The sequence below is a fragment of the Epinephelus fuscoguttatus genome, linkage group LG6, assembly GCF_011397635.1.
Source record: "Epinephelus fuscoguttatus linkage group LG6, E.fuscoguttatus.final_Chr_v1".
Lineage (NCBI taxonomy): Eukaryota > Metazoa > Chordata > Actinopteri > Perciformes > Serranidae > Epinephelus > Epinephelus fuscoguttatus.
Window position 1 is genome coordinate 9,926,375 of NC_064757.1, and position 17,100 is coordinate 9,943,474.

A 17,100-nucleotide genomic window follows, 5' to 3' on the forward strand; every position below is an offset into this window, starting at 1 on the left:
GTTCACCATATACTGTTGAGTAATGCTTCATGTGTTAGGTAATCATGGTTTGAATGTAAATACAATGTATGGAATGGTAACTAAGTACATTTACCCATGCACTGTACTTAAATAAAGTATGGATACCTCAAAATTTTGCTTAAATGTTTCCGTTGTATACAACTTCATACTGATCCGCTACTATTTGACATTAGGTGTTAGTTAATTTAATTGACAAAATATGAATCAACTAGTAAATTATGATGGATTATTAGGTTTGAAAGATACTCAGCAATATATTAAGTATTTCCACCTTTACTATCTGCAGCATTAATGGTGCTTACACAATGATGCATCACTGATTATATTCTGGTGATAATATATATTATACTGATTATTCTGCATAATGACTTTATTTTGGGCAGTCTGAGTATGTTTTGATGCTAATACTTATGTATTTTTGCTAAAACATCCAGTGAGTAGGATTTATGGGGATATATTGGCAGAAATGGAATAAGAATCGTGTTTTCATTACCTTCGAATGAGCCATGAATATCTACATAGGGAGTGGGTCCTCATCCATGGAGATTGCCATGTTGCACCACCATGTATCTACAGTTGCCCAGAACAGACAAACAAAACACGGGCTCTAGATTTGCCCCTTTGCATTTTCTCATCAGCTGCCATAGATCACAGCCCCAGCATGATGAAAAACTGGCGCCAGAAAACCACTGATTTTTTTTCGTAAAATGAAATTTCTGTGCTTTTACTGGTTTAAATTGCTGAGTCCATTTGTTTTGGAGAGGAAGACCATCTCCTGACCATCTCATCAGAAATAAGTTTAACAAACATTAAGTTATCAGAGAAAATAGGTGAGCATATATTAGCAGGTCACTACAACTAATTTCCCCCTTCATGACAACTGTACAGGGGTGAATTTTTGTATAACTCACCTATTTACATTTTATCAAGGCTTAAAGGTATTTAAGTTTCTCACCCAAAAATGGTCCCTTCTGGCTCCAAAAAAACAGTTGAAATGCTCAAGGCCTCAAAACTGAAATCCACAAACCAATGGGTAACTACATCCATTATTTTTGGATGCCACTAATTCCCCTTAAATCTTACATACTGTTCCTTCAAGTGCGTTTTGAATGCAGACTTGTATGCTACTTGTAACAGAGTATTTTTACACTATTGCTATTTAGTGACTTCAGTCACTAAAGCCGTCAAAGAATTTTTGATGAAATTGGCTTTCCTATTTTTACTACTTCATTGTGTCCTCTTGAGTAGTTTAAGCTGTGGCAAAACAATGCTTCGTCAGTAAACATAAGGCAACAGAAGTAACTAGTACCGATATCTGTTAAATAAATGTGACAAACTTTTTTTTAAAAATCTCTATTTTTGCCTGAAATCTAACTGAGTTATGATTAAAGTATCCTAACATAAAATGGAAATACTCAAGTAAAGTATCCCAAAACAGCAGTTTGGTAAATGTATGGCTAGACATTTTGTATCACTGTAAATAAGCCTTCATGGAATATGGTAAATTGGGGGAAATCCAGCACATCCCGGTCAGTTCTAGCTAATAGAGCCATCAACCAACAAATCAGCAAGTCGTCAAATCCGGGAAGTCCGGACTTTATCGAATCAGCATTGTGGTCACGTGATCACCTTCTGTAATTGTAAGATTTCCGGGAATACACTGAACGCATCATAATTAGACTGCACTGAAGTCAAACAACAGGCAGAGAGAGGACCGCAGCTCGGGAGAAGTGAAAGTGACAGAGAAAGAGTGCAAACAGAAAAAAGCAAACCGCAAGTAGCTACTCGCTTGTTTGACGACAGAAGGTGGAACATCCAGGCAGGTTGAAAACCCCAGAGCTGGTATGCTGTGTTTCCTGTTTCTAAAGTTGACAGGAGTCGCACTATAAATGCATTGGATCCGGTGACAGTTTCGACACAAACACAACAAGAGACGAGACAAACATGGTGAGTCAATATCGATTTCCTATTTGATGGCTAACAGCTTCGATAAATAAAGACAGAGAGGGAACTTTGTTTTGGCGGACTGCTTTTTAGAAGTCTGATTTGACACTTTTATAACCTGCGGGCAAAGTCCCACACGGTAGTAGTGGGTAAATGGTACACGGCAGCTGTCAACTGTTGCGTCTTCCATTTTAAATGACGAATATTTAAGCAGAAAATAATTAAACTGAGATTCAACATGCTTTTTTTATTTAGTTGGAAACACGGTGTGAGGTCGAAATACACCGAGGTAAATTTTAAATAGATAAATACACTTAAGTGAATACAAAAATATATTAAAAAAGACACTTAATAAAAGCATGATAATTGTCTTTTCAGGGTTGATATGGAGTAAGTTAATGTAATGAAGGTGAAAAATAGCAGTAGGTGTGACGTAAGACATAAATTAAATAGACACAATTATTAAAGTAAGATATATAGAATTGGTTCTTTAGTGGGTCCTCTCTTGCATTTTTGTCTTTTTCAAGATGAAGGCAGTTCATGAAGTCATGATTTAAGAATGCATTTCTGGCTTTCAACAGCTGCATGGGTTACATCCCAATAACTCTCCTTAAATATAAATGAACATAACCCAAGATTAATCATTAGCTAAGACGACAGCAGTTGCTTTCACTGTTCAAATATCAGAGGGCATACTACACTATCATGAACGTGCTATAACCTGATGTGGGTGTGGTTTCTCTGGATAATGCCAGGTACATTAATGCAGGCAGGAGGGAGGGAGGGAGTGAGGGAAGGAAGGAAGCAAGGAGGGGAACTGGAATGGGCAGCAGTTCCTGTGCTAAGACGTCGCCGGCTGAATTTTAAACACACACTATTGTTCAGTTACCATTTGGTAGGGCCAAAATGTAGATAACTGGGCTTTCAGGGCATCCATTAATCAGTTTCCACCAGCCATTGATATGACTTTTACTATTCTTAGCCCACAGTGAACTGATGCATGCAGTGTGTTTTAACAGGAAATGACAGTGAGTTATGAACCAAATCGAGAAGCAGAGAGCACATTTGTTTTGCTCTATCTGTCAGTTTCCTGTTCCTGTCAACTTCTGAGATGCTGCCTTCCTCTCATGGCGCACAGGGCAAAGGTGAAGGAGAAACCTGTCAGATACAAATTGCTTTGAGGTCAAACTACTCTCTAAATATCCCGTTCCAGGGTTCTTATCAATCTGTAGTTACCCTGCTGTTGTTGTTGTTGTTTTGTCCTGTGGTGCTGCCTGGTTTCTGCAGGAACGTATTCTTCATGATCTGGCAAACCTACTTAATTTTATTAGTTTCATGTCTCATAACATGTTCCTCTTTTCACTTAAACATACTGTTTCAGTTCTGGGGAAGGTTACTGTTAATCACAATTGTGTTCAGTAACATACTTTTAAAACAGTTACCGGTATTTTAGTTATAAAGTTACAAATTAATGTACTTCTGCTTCAGTCCCCTTGAAAAAACATGTCACAGCAGGTTGTTCTGCTTTAATTCACTGCAGGGCTATTCCTGTGTTTATGAAACATTACACCAGTCTGATCTGTATCAGTCAGACATACCTGTTTGGGGTTTTTTTCAGTTGGCAGCCTGCTGGACAATAAACTGTATGATATTCATTTTACTTACCTTTTTAAAAATTGTGCTAAACCAAAAACATGAAGGAAGTACAGATTTAAGAATCTAATGTAAAAGGGAGCTTAAACAGAAATTGCAGAGCTAATGCACCAATTAGCACAAATAAAAAACAGTCTGAGTAAATAAAGTTCTAGTGTGTAGGATTTGGTGGCATCTAGTGGTGACGTTATAGTTTGTAACCAGTTGAAACTTCATTAGTGTGCAAAGCATGAAGGAGAACTGCAGTGGCAAACACAAAAACACAAATGACCCTATTTACAAAGTGTTTGGTTTGTCCACTCTGGGCTGCTGTAGAAACAACACAGCAGACTCATTGGAAGAGGACCTGCTCAGTATGTAAATATAAACAGCTCATTCTAACGTGACAAAAAAAAAAAATAGAAATAGACATCTTTAATTGATTACATTGATTGGTAGGAACAAAACATTTACTGCAAACAAGCCTTCTCAAATTTAGGAGAGACTTGTGGGTAGCCATAAAACCCATTTTCATTCAAATATCTTGAGGTGAGAGTTCAGGGTACATTTTCTAACATGGCCACGCCAGTTGTTCCTTCACAAAAATTTAGCCTGGCATTATGTAGCCCCTGTCCCGACAAGCTATGCCGACACAGTAGGTGTCAATAGATACTTCAAGTTGTCTAGCTTAACAAGATGTCACTGCCTTTGCAATAGCTTTAAAAAAATGAGTGTACCACAGCCTCCTAGAAAGACAGCATTATTGGCGTCCAATTATTTTCGCTGGATGGGGCATGCCTACACTTTAAAAAATTCCACAACTCTAGTTTGTAACGCGGGCCTCATGACTTCATCAGGGGTTGTTTTCTCAGACTTGACTAAACTCCATAGCTACAGAAGACAATAAACTACTATTTCCCCTGGGTGAGTTGTACTCCCTGACTTGTATGCATACGATTGGTGGTGTTACGCAGAAAAACTTTTCTGAAGCTCAAGAAGACTTGAATATTTCGGGTACATTAGATTTAATTACACCCTCTCTAAAATGACTTACAATAAGTGCATTCAAAGTTAGCAGGAACACGGGCTAGATGCCACTAAAAGTTAGAAGTGCAACACTGAGACTTAAGTAAGGATTATTCTTAAGAAACAAATAGCTGACACGGGGTGTTATACCAGGTATTACCATTACCAACCTTTCTGTCACTACTGGGAAGTTCAAACAATGTGAGCAGATACATTCTTGCAAAAAGTCCCAAATGACTGAATGAATTCACATTATGTCTCACTCTTTAACCGTGTTATGTGTGTTGATTGGACAGGAGAATGGGAAGAGCCGCCTGCAGCAGGCCCACGAGGATGTGGAGGAGGTGAAGGTCATCATGCTGGACAACCTGCAAAAGGCTGACGAGAGATCTGGCAAACTGGACGACCTAGAGGATAGGTCTGTGAAGCTGGAGGAGAAGGTAAGCGGGAGGAGATCAGGGAAGCTGTCCAAGTGGAAAGAAAAAAATCATTACATAAAGTCAGACCACACCATTTTAACGAAGTGTGGAATTCTCTGGGTTATATGGATAAGGTGGATGACTGGAGCAAATTGCACACACACACACACACACACACACACACACACTTTCCACAGGCATCCAGGGATTTAAAGTAGGAAATGTCATATTGATGTCTATAAATACATCTTAGGTGGAGCTGGAGAGGAAAACAAATGTACAATTTACATCCTGATTGTGTTTTATGGTGCTATTTTTAGAAAGGTATTTCCTATTGTTTCCTAAGATGAATGAACCGAGTTGGTCTCCCTGGGTATGACAGAGTGAGTCCAGGACATGCCACGAGGCGAATGTCCGTCCGGGGGTCGACAAGTGGGTCACTTCTTTCCCACATTGCCCTGCTGGTCAGTGTTACATAACACTGTTGAGCAGTTCTCAGACAACTTAAAAAAAAGCAAACAGGCAGACAAATTTTAGTTTAAGATCCACTTGGATACATGCTTTAATTGCATGGATGATGACTGACAAACTAGGAAAGTGGTTCTCACACTGAAGTGCAGCTCATATCAGGATAAGTCCTCAGAATTTCGGCACCATGATAAAACCCAAAGCTGTACCAGTTTTATTCGAACAATTAATCAAATGAGCTTGCGATGTGAAAGGGGTCACTCATAGTGACAAACCCACAGAGAATTATCATCAGTTCTACGGAGCCTTTTAGCATCTTTCAGTTTATTGCTTTGGTGTTATGGCCCACAACATTGTTTTGCTTCACTCTCACGGCTGTTCTCCAACAGCAGCAGGCAGCTGTTTATAGTGAGAAAGCTCTGATAGAAATTTTGCCTGCCCGGCACCAAACAACAGAACTTATATTGAATGACTGGCCATAAACAAGACACCAAATGAATGCTAATGTTGTGTCTTCTTGATATATACTCTTAAAAAAAAACACCTTCTTCATGACACCTTTATATAGTGATGATATGTCATTGTTGTGTGAAAAAGGCAGCAGTGTCTGTAGAATCTGTAAAAATGACTGGCACCACAAGAGTCCTTACCGACTTCAACCTGAAATATTGGCTGTCTGCTTTGGCCCTAAACAATGCTTAGCAGAGATGAGAGCAGAGAGACTGAATCAAAACAGTAAAATATGAGCTGTTATCCAAAACAATGAGCTGAAAGAAGCTAAAATGCTCTGCAAAACTGAGCGGAAGTGCTGAGTCAGGCGATAAGGCTTGGCTTTATGAGGGACCCCTTTTCACATTACATGCGGTTTTTAAATATTGTTAACTTTTATTTAAACATTTGTTGTATTGTATTCAAAATTTTAGTATTACTTTATTTAAACAGATAATCTCATTCCCAAGAGAGAAGACCTGGTCAAGACACAACAGCAACACTACACAAAGTTACTACTGCAGCCTAAAGTTTTATCATGGAGCTAAAATTCTGAGATCTTCACAGAGCTGCTTTCCTTGTTCATCTGTTCCTAATCCACGTCATCACAAAGTGCATTTTAGTGCTCATTGAGCTTAAGTTGAGTCTCCTGCCTGTTTGCTTTTTTAGTTCTTTGAGAACTGCTCAGAAGTCTGATGCAACATGGTCCAGTGGGGCAATGTAGGAGTCAGGTGATAAGTCTTTGTGGCTACACCTTTCATATTACATACAGTCATTTGATTCATTGTTGTTATAGAAAATGTAGATGGGTGCAGCTTTAAGTTTGCCATGGTCTCATACAGAGACTTTACCTACAGAACTTTGTTAACCTGCCCATAGTCCATGTCAAACTGTAGCAAGGTTTGCTCTTTAGTTTGCAAATAAATACTCAGCAGTGTGATGTAACACTGCCCAACGAGGCAACGTTGGAACTACGTGACCTGCTTGTCTACACCCAGACACATGTGATCCATTATTAATATAAACATATTGAGTATAACCAATTTAAGAAAGGGAAAGAAGGGGAACAACTAAGAAATTTTCAAAAGAAGTTTTCTTTGTAGGCTTTGGAAGTTTTATAGAAGTTAGTATGCAGGCGATGGACAAATAAATCCATCCCACTGGCATAATGTTCCAAATGTTCAAGACTATCAGACATTTAAAAACAACAACACCATGTAACATCTCCTATTTGTTTGTGTTTTCTCTTTCAGAGTAGAGCTTTTCAAAAGACCGCCAACCAGGTGATGCAAAAGAAACGATGGGAGAACAACAAGATGAAAGTGGTGTTTATCGTCATCGGAGTGGTAGTGGCCCTCATCATTATCGGACTTATAATCTTCGCTATTGTTGATGCCACAGGAGGAAATTAGCTCCTTTGCTGATGAAAAGAAAACAAGATATCGGGACTGAGGGACATGAAGCGGACAAAGATAAAAATGTCCAGGTAGAAGAGGAGAACAAACTGTGGGACTCTAGCATCTCGCCTGAACTGCTCAGTCTGCATATTTCTGTTTGAAGATATTTATGGGAGTATCAGTCCTACTCTTCATCAGTGTCAGTTGATATGGTACCATTGATTGCTCAGCTGCTTTGCTACTTTTTAAAATAACTTTTCAAAGGTCATGTCTCTGTGAGGCCCACATTAGAAGCACACACCAATCTTTGATCTAACAATTAGATCTAAATAAGAAGCACTCAGGCTTCACCCCACCATTTTCACAAAAACTATGAATAGCTAATATTTTTAACCAAACGGATACTTTTGTACTTTTTGTTTGTACATAGTGCTTCACGTGCAAGTGCACCACACAAAGGAATAGAAAACTGTTATCAGTGGTCACTGAACTGAAGGCAGAGTCCATTTCACCAACAATCATTCGAGTCAATTGTCAGTGCAAGAAGATGGAGGAGAAAACAGAACAGGTGTAAAGTTGGTGAATATGTGCAGCTTCAGATAGCTTCAGATTGTAAAACAAAATTGAAAAGATTGTCAAATAAAATTTCATGTTAAAATGTGTGAAAAATGAAATGTCTATATCATTAAAATGTGTTTAATTGTGCTTAAGAGTCACTTTATTTTGTGGAGCTGTCGTATTTGTTGGATTGGAAGATTTATTGAAGTTTGGACTTCATCAGATTTGTTTCAGATTTCTTTTTTCTTGTGCTCCCAAAAGTAGTAAATCATTATATGTTTTTTATTTTATTACAGTTAATCTGCAGTTTTAATAAAAAAACAAATAAATGAAAATATCATAATGTACACTGACCCCTGCTGGACCAAGTTTCTACCACAGCTAAATATGCAGAATGGAGAGAAAAAAAATTGTCATACATCAGTGGCAGAGCAAGTATTCAGATCCTTTACTTCAGTAAAACTACCAATACTACGCTGCAAAAATATGTTAGTAAAAGTCCTGCATTAAATATCTTACAGAAGTGAAAGTACGTAGGTGCAATCGGAAAAAATGTATTTAAGTATTGAAAGTAAAAGTACTCAATGCATAAAATTTTAATTCAGTTTAATAGAAGGAGAAGTAAGTAGTACTAGTAAGAAGTAGAAAGTGGCATGAGATTAAAATACTCAAGTAAAAGTACCTCAAATTTGTACTTAAGTACAGTACTTGAGTAAATTTGCTTAGTTACATCCCAGCACTGTCAGGCATATTGTGCAATTAGTTAAAACAGTTAACATCTATGTAATCAGCAATGGACACTCACTGTTTATCAAAAGGCATGATGATAGTGTGTGAAAGCCTTGAAAATAAACCTGAAGCCATATATCATGACGGCACTGAACATAAAATAAAAACTAAACATGAAGTGTCAGTGGTCTGTATAGTCAATAACTATATTTACCATTATGTTCATAACCAGAACTGTCAGTCTCTGCTGTTGGTAAATCTAACCATGTGAATCTTGGTGACTAGAACCATAGGCCCACTGATTCAGCTATTTCAGCCCACTACTTTTTCAGGTGTGGTAATATGTCACCTTCACACCCCAGTGAAAAATTAGAAAAGCATTCATACCCAGAGGTGCTGTTCAGCTCCTCTGTAGCCATTTCTATTTAAGTGATTTATTAACGAAGCCAGGACACTGTTTGCATTTAAGGTTTGATGGCTGCATTTACACCGGATGCTTTGTAGACCAAAATCAATAAGCAGTCACTATGAAGATAACGTTTGGTAGGAAAATATGCAGTTTCTAGCTTGCCATGTGTCTGCAACAAACAAGTGGTGGGTCAACACCAGCAAAATCAAAACAACAAATTCAAGTTCACACAATTAACAAAAAGGGCCATGTTTTTAGCTTCCGTCTGGTTGTGTCTATGCAGATAGTTTTGGATTTGTTTGTCCCAGATTTGGAGATATCTGTCTCTGACATATCTGCTGTCTCACCAATACATTGGAGGTGAAGTAAGTTTAGTTTGTCGTGCTTGTGGCATTGTAAAATTGCAGTGTACCTGTTTGTCTGAATAACCCACAAAGCTCACTGTCAACAGCCTTTCCTGGAACTAGCTTCCCTCAAAGAAATAGTCCCTATAACTAGGCAAGGTCTGTTGAGGTCTATAGTGTTTGTAATAGGCTGCAAAAAGGTAAGGTAAGGTAAGGTAAACTTTATTGTCCCCTAAGGGAAATTCACCTTGGGCACAGTGCTACATTTCATTGCTTCACAGGACAAAATAAAAACATCATCACAATGGCAGTTCTATCACATAAAACAGACATGGACTACATTTAACAATCACAGCACAGAAACATACAGAGACGTCTAAAGTGCAAGAAAAAGTGCTGAGTACTAAAGTGCCCCCCAATCGCTCGGGGCGCCTCACCAAGGGCAGCCCCCTCACCCTGACATCTCCTCCACTTCCTGTTTCCTGTTTGCGCATGTGTGTATCTTTCGGACCTGTGTGTAATTGACAAGCAAGAGTGAAAACATTGAATTTCTCCTCAGGGGGATTAATAAAGTAAATAAACTTAACTTAAACATTCACGAACAAAACTTGGGAAGATAAAGGTAGTGCAACTCTTCCATATATCGACAGGGCAAACACCATCTTTAACTTTCAAGAACTTGTCTCTCAATGTGATAAACACTCTGTTTTCTTCTACTTCAGAGTCAGGTCAGCTTGCAAAGCCTATGGTGGTGACTGCGGGTCAGATTTAAAGACTGTCCTATTTTAAGTTGGATACAGAGTGCTCCAGGACCAAGACAAATGGTGCCATATAGGTGAAATTAAACTCTCAAAAAAATAAATGCCTACATCAGGAATGTAAGCTTGAGAAAGGGGTATATCTGCAAGGCTGGGATGTAATTTGGGATGATGTTACTGATGCTTTGAAAGATCCATGTCATATATACATTGGAAATAGAATCATAGAGCATAGCAAACACAGAGACTTAGACATGAAATGGGATTTTTACCTGACCCTTATTGCTCATTTTGCTCCCATGGAACTGGTAGCTCTAGAAATGTCCAGGGTTTGGGGTTTTGGGGGAAGGTTATTACCCTTGCACAACTAACGGGGATAAAATTACCAATGGACTCTGCTACAATGATTCTTTCGCTTATGGAAAAAGCACCTAGCATCTGGCTGGCAGGCCTGACTGCAGTTAAGAAGATTGAAGTCTCATTGGAAACCTCCTCATGATATTTCAGTTATTCACTGACTTTTGAGCTTTTTGGAAATTTCTTACCTGGAACTATCATCAGCGTAAATCACTGATGCAAGACGATTTTGATATGCGGACAAATTTGATGTATAACTTGAAAGATCTGTTGTACAGTCTGTAATTTGTTGGTGCCGAAATATTAATTTTCTGTTCAGATGTGACTTTACACCTTATTTACACCAATAAAATTGCCTTAATTTCCCAAAGGGACTGTTCATTATTTATGAGAGGAGAGGGGTGGTGCAAAACAGGGGAGGCGCTTCAAATATTTTTTTAAGCACTGGAAGGAGTTATATTTTTTCTATTTGGCCTCAGAGAGGGACATTCATTTTTAAATGGCTGTATTTTGTATTTATCTTACACTACACATCATATTAACATAAAGTCTCCATATCTAATTCACTGCACATTTTGCAAATCTTTGATTATTTTTATTCATTTATTTATTTATTTGCACAAATTGCACATATTCTTCTTGGTGTAAACAACTGTACATTCTGTTAATATTTTGCACAAGTATTCATAACTGCTGGCTGCTGTCAGGCCACAACGCTGACTCACACACACGCACAATTAGCTTTTGCTGCCACTTGCTGTTAGGAATGTACTGCCCTTCAGAGCATGAAAAATATGTGCAAAGTGCACAAAAAATAATCAAAGATTTTCAAAAATGTGCAATGAAGTAGATATGGTGAGCAGGGGGTCATTGTCTGTGGGCTTTGTTGATGAGGTCAGCTGTCATTAGGTAGAAACTGAGAAATAAGGTTTGGGTCCTGATGTTTTTTCTTTAAAAAAAAAAAAAGAAGAAAAAAAAGGCAGTGGCAGCACCATCAGTCAGCGATGGAGGAGGCGAGGATGGACTCAGTGATGGTGGTTTCTGACTTTCCCCACAAGGTTACCACATGTTCAGTCTCCCACCTGCAGCTGGACTCATCCCCAACCTCAAGGAGAGACAGTGCTGATGTTCCAGTAATCTGAAAGGTGTTTGCTTTTAGTATCTAATAAACTAGTTTTCATAGGATAAGTGACAATGTGTGTTTGCATTGATAGTCAGAGGTGTTTGCACATATGGGAAAAAAAGATTACATAGGCCTACTGTACATTGCTACTTGGGCATTTGTCATGATCTGTTATGTAAAGCCAGTGATCAAAATAACTGCATATTACAAGTAAAAAGGGTAATGTCACAACATTTAAAGTTACACTTAGTTAAGGTAGAATGGAATTTTAATTTATTTTTTATGTTACTCAAATCAAATATTTATTTCCTTAACTGAATCTGTTTACTTACCACATAATTCAGCTGTCAGAGATGGCATTCAAACATGTTAAGTGATTCTTTATTGACCAGTTAATAATAAATGTAGACTACCTAAATATGTGAGATTCCTCTGAATGTTGGGACTGTTTGGTTGATTCAGTTCAGGTCAGCATACCAAGAACTAAGCAGCATTCAGTAAATAGACTTTTACATGTATACTGGTCTTTCATGCCCTCTGGTGGAAGTGCAGTTCTCTCCTCTTGCTTATACTTGACAGTGGTATTAATGCATCCTTCTTATGCATTTTCTTCCTATCCAACTTATCCTTTAATCTTTAAGAAAAAACGTTAACTTAACTTATTTATCATTCAAAATAAAAGTGTGTCAAAGCCACCAGTTGTGTCTTTTGTTTTATTGAATAAGAACAGAGATCTTTGTTTGCCTTTCATGCTCTTTCATTTCTCCCAAAACCAGCAGTTTTGGTTTGACACCCACAGCTCCATCCCTTAAAAGCTTGCCAACACTCCAAACTTTAACTTTAAAATAAATGTAATTCAGTAGTCACTCTGAATCAAGTAGAATTTGCTGAAAATGTATCTGCATATTTTAAAAAATATATACAGATATAATTGAGATATATTAGTGGATGCACTGCTTTTTATTTTGTTTTATTTTGCTATTTTTGAAGTGTATTTTCAGTATTGATTTTTTAAATTCTATATGAAAATATAAATTGATAATTAAAAAATTAAAAAATATTAAAAAAATATTAATTAAAACCCTACGTAGCAGCTGTGACCCGGAAGTGACACCCACAAGTCCTTCCTGCAGCAGGACCGGCAAGATGGCAGCGGACACGCAGGTTTGTGTGGCTGTTTTTTCAATAGTAGACTGTCCGCCAAGTGAAAGGTATTCTAGTACAGAAGAAACAGAATTAGTGGCATCTTGACCACCGCTTTATTAATATCTTGGTGTGTTTTGGCATTCAGCGAGAAACTTAGGTGAACTTCAACAGCTAGCGTGCAGGCTGTTAGCTCAGTGCTACGTAGCCTCAGTGTGACTTCATCAGACTGAGTTGGTGCTACGGCGAACGATAATCACCACATACTGACAGAGGACCGGCTTCTGTCCTCAGTGGGGGACAAGCTGTAGCTTTATTTAGATAGTACTGTGTTATAATCCAACTCTTCGGGGATTCAAACTCCGCTGTCATTAACTCCAAAATGCCCGAATTCTCTAAATTAGGCAGACGAGCATCTTATGTGATGATGAGTTAAGCCACGCCCCCTATAAATTGTAGATTATAAGTTAATTAACTGATATGTTTTGAGGGTGTTAAATTTAGTAGTCAGTGTGGTAGATGCTGGCACAGTGACATTGCCTGTACTTGAAAAAAACCCTTGCCAACCACTAGTTGAATGCAAGGCAAGGCCTTCAGAGTTTACTGCATTTACTTAATATGTAGAGCACCTCCACAAAAAATCCTCCTTTTCTCACCTATTCTCCAGAAGTAATCTCATTCCCACCTTGTAGAATTTCAGACAAAACCTAAAACTGACACATTTATAATCTGTCTTTGAAGAAGTATAGTCCTGATCTTAACATCAAGGTCCCAAACGTGAGTCGACAAACATGTAACCAGAGGAAAGACGACTAGTTGATTGGTCGGTTGACAGTAAATTAAAGAGTGATTTGTCTTCTTATCAGCTTCTTATCTTTTAAATCATTCCTCAGTTACAAATGCCAAGTATTCCTCTGAAATATGAGGTTAAGCATCCCTTTCTGGTTCCATGTGATCATGACCTGAATATCTGGACTGTAGGATGGACTGATGATGTCACTGCTGCCATTTACTTCACTTGAGTCATTGGACCAATCTTTAAACTAAATGTGACCATTACTCTAGGTTTCAGACACACTGAAGAAATTCGCTGTGAATGTCACCACAGCCAGTGTGAAAGAGCGCAAGGAGATATTCGGGGAGCTGAAACAGTGCATCAAGGGCAAAGGTGAGGGATTTTTTGTTGTTACATTTTCTACATTATGTTTAAAATAGGCGATATAACCAACACTAACACTTCTTTAAAATGTCTCTTTTAGACTTACCAGAGCCTGCCGTTAAAGGATTATGCAAGCTCTTCTGTCTCACTCCACACAGATACCGGTGAGTGTATGTAATGATGACTCTTAAGCCATGAGAAAAGCACACTTAACACAGTGGAATGCTCCAAAAAACAGGTTTTTGTTTTCATGTTTACACCTAGTTGCCAGTTTGTTACATTAATGTTGATAAAATGAATGAAGACTAATACAACAGTCTGGCAATAAATGCTTCATGAACATTATAATGTTCAGCTTTTGTTGACTCTGTTTAGATAGATGTTTATTCAACTTGATTTGCTTTTATTTTGAAGGATGTAGTCTGTGGTACATTTGAAATATATTTTGCATCACACAGCGAGGTGTTTTGTTATTTAGCCTCCCCTTATTGATATAAATCATGGGTGGATGACTAATCGAGTTACCTGTCAGTGTAACGCAGTACTGTTCAACAGTACCACAAAACATGATCATGTAGTTGCAGCAATGCCTCTCTTAAATAGATTAATAATTAAAAAACTAAACATAATAGCAATCATGAAGGTATAGATTTATCTCAAGGCTGTTGCATTAGCCTGCATTAGTTATAGCTCAGTGTACACATGAAACTGGCAACTGAGTGTATATCCTTTATGTTTTCATGGATGTTTGTGCTTGTCAGGGATGCTGCATCACGCAGAGAGCTCCTCTCTGTCATTGCCCAGCTGGCTGACCGTCAGCCTGATATCCTGGTGACCAGCCTCCTCCACTGCCTTCTGAACTGTGGCATCATCAGCAAAAATGGAGAGCCCAGGTACTGCTCTCAACTTTATATTGCAGTTTTCATATATGACGTTTGTAGTTGCACCTCTAATTAATTCCTAAATTCACAGACTTACAGAACGGAACAGCATTGCACATCTTTTTCACTGTGTTTGACTGGCAGGTTAAGCTAGAATAGTGTAGTGTATGTAATTATGATGATGTGAGTGCAGCAGAAACGCAATAAACTACATTAAAGCACCATGTTTTATTGAATAAGAAGCAACATCAACTAATGAAATCAGCAAAATCAGCAAAAATAGACAGGTTGCATATAATACCAGTTGTCATCTTCCCTCTCTTATGTTTGCCTTGTTTCATTTGCAGCAAAAGCACAGGCTCTGCTGCCTTTATCGGCTTGTCTTGGACCTGCCTTTTAGTCCCCAGTGTGTTTTCTGCCCCAGAGAAAAAAGAAGGGCCCATCTGGAAGAAAATGGTGAGTAAAAGAGCATCTGGCTTTTTTTAAATGAAGATAAAATTGATTTCATGGATGTGATCTCTCATTCTGAAATAATTGTTTACACCCAGTCATACAGCTTTTATTGAGGTGTCAAATGTTGCTCTTTGTGTTGGTTACCTGCTGAAGTGGGTACTGGAGTTGACAAACCTGTCACACTGAATTTTCCCACATTCGACCAGGGTCACTGTTTTATTCTGATATCACCTCACCTTATAGTCTGTTGTCTTCTCATTTAGGTGGAAGTTCAGAGCCTTCTCGTAGCTGAGGTCGTGGGTGGAGCCAAGACCACCGCTCAGAAATCAAGCTTCAAGAATCTCAATCACCTCTGGAAGGAAGTGAGTACGGAACACAGTGGCAGTACTAAGACAGTGATCTTGTTGGAGGGAGGGATCTTACCTCAGTCATTCACTTTGTTAAAATCACTGAACAAATAACCTGCACTGGTCAGGGATTTTTATTCCATCTGAAGTGCACATCGCTCTTTTTTTTTTTTTTTACCCCTCAACCCACTAATAATCATAGCCCCAGTTACCATCTGTCTTTGGCAAAAAGTCCACTGCGGAGACACTTTTAAAAGTGTTTGAGAGGCTTTTTTCTTATACAGTGTTGCATTTACTGTTACTAAGTTTCATCAGCGCTGTGCAAAGTCTGAAGAAGTGGGAAAGAATTTACTAACCTGACAGATCACTTGTTAACATCAGTCTACTCATACAGTAAAGGAAAAGATTAAGATACATTTTATGAGAAAGAACCCACGAGCTCATCAGATGGGTTGTTCGGATGTCATGCTCTGGGTGACCCTGTCTTTACTGGTATGTCTTTTGTATAGCTGAAATGATTTGATGTGTTGTGGACAGTAGTTAGCTACGGGTTTTTAACAGTGTTGCAGAGACATTTTTGGAGTATGAAGTTGCCTGTGTTAAGAATCAAATTACAGGTAAATTATGTTTATTATCAAATAATTCTAAAATAGAAATAATACTAAGCCAGATGAAGGTGACTTAACCCCCTTTTAGGAATTCATAAAACAAAGAAATAGTCTAGTATTGGTTCTGGATCATTTTAGGAATGAGGATGGGAGAGCATTACTCTTTGTTTGATAACATTACAAGTAAGACAGAGGGGCCACGAGCTGAGGGTGAAAATCAGCACTGCGGTGCTGTGAGAAAGCCACTTAATGGCGGTTACATTCTAAAGCACAAATAAATAACCATCAAACACTCAGCAGATGACTTACTGTGGAGACAGACACTCTTATTTTCCTCCCTCTGCATTTCATTCATTACATCCAACTTGCAGCAATACTTTGCAGTTGTAAATGTCCCAGTGAGACAAAACCTAAGGCGTACTTTTTTTTTTCCAGAGTGTTTTTTAGATGAAATGGGCAGCTCTCGTCCCATCGTGTTGTTTTTCATACATCAGCTGACCAATTTGCCTAATTTTCACAGGTTCCGTTGTGTAAGCTGAAGAAACCTTTTAGTTCCTTTAACAGCACCTCACTGTTAATTACAAATCCAGCTCCTATAATTAACCGATGGCCAAAATTCCATCCATTATTACAAATGAGGAGGGGAAATATTTTACCACCCATCTCCCCTGTAGTATTCATTCTGTCAGGACGGGGCTTTAGACTGTATTTAAAACTCGGGTTGGATCAGAGACGGATACTGCTGAGGGCCTGTCAAAATCCACTGATACACAGTGTGTGATATTGGATCATATATAGTATATAACCTAAACAGTTACCTGTCTAAAACATCTAG

The 17,100-nt window shown here is 38.3% G+C and overlaps 2 protein-coding genes across 2 annotated transcripts in view; both read left to right on the forward strand.

Annotated features, from left to right (window-relative positions):
- The first annotated feature begins 1,685 nt into the window (after positions 1 to 1,685).
- Positions 1,686 to 8,101, forward strand: vamp5 (vesicle-associated membrane protein 5). The gene is made up of 3 exons (XM_049577983.1): positions 1,686 to 1,968; positions 4,920 to 5,063; positions 7,253 to 8,101. Exons 1-3 carry the CDS (start codon positions 1,966 to 1,968, stop codon positions 7,409 to 7,411), a joined length of 306 nt encoding a protein of 101 aa, XP_049433940.1. The 5' UTR covers positions 1,686 to 1,965; the 3' UTR covers positions 7,412 to 8,101.
- Positions 8,102 to 12,789: 4,688 nt separating this feature from the next.
- Positions 12,790 to 17,100, forward strand: part of gcn1 (GCN1 activator of EIF2AK4) — a 30,631-nt gene continuing 26,320 nt past the window's right edge. Inside the window, exons 1-6 of the mRNA XM_049578197.1 lie at positions 12,790 to 12,838; positions 13,883 to 13,985; positions 14,077 to 14,140; positions 14,738 to 14,869; positions 15,205 to 15,313; positions 15,574 to 15,672. Of these exons, the coding sequence (XP_049434154.1) occupies positions 12,821 to 12,838; positions 13,883 to 13,985; positions 14,077 to 14,140; positions 14,738 to 14,869; positions 15,205 to 15,313; positions 15,574 to 15,672 (525 nt within the window). The 5' untranslated portion in view covers positions 12,790 to 12,820. The remainder of the gene's footprint in view (positions 12,839 to 13,882; positions 13,986 to 14,076; positions 14,141 to 14,737; positions 14,870 to 15,204; positions 15,314 to 15,573; positions 15,673 to 17,100) is intronic.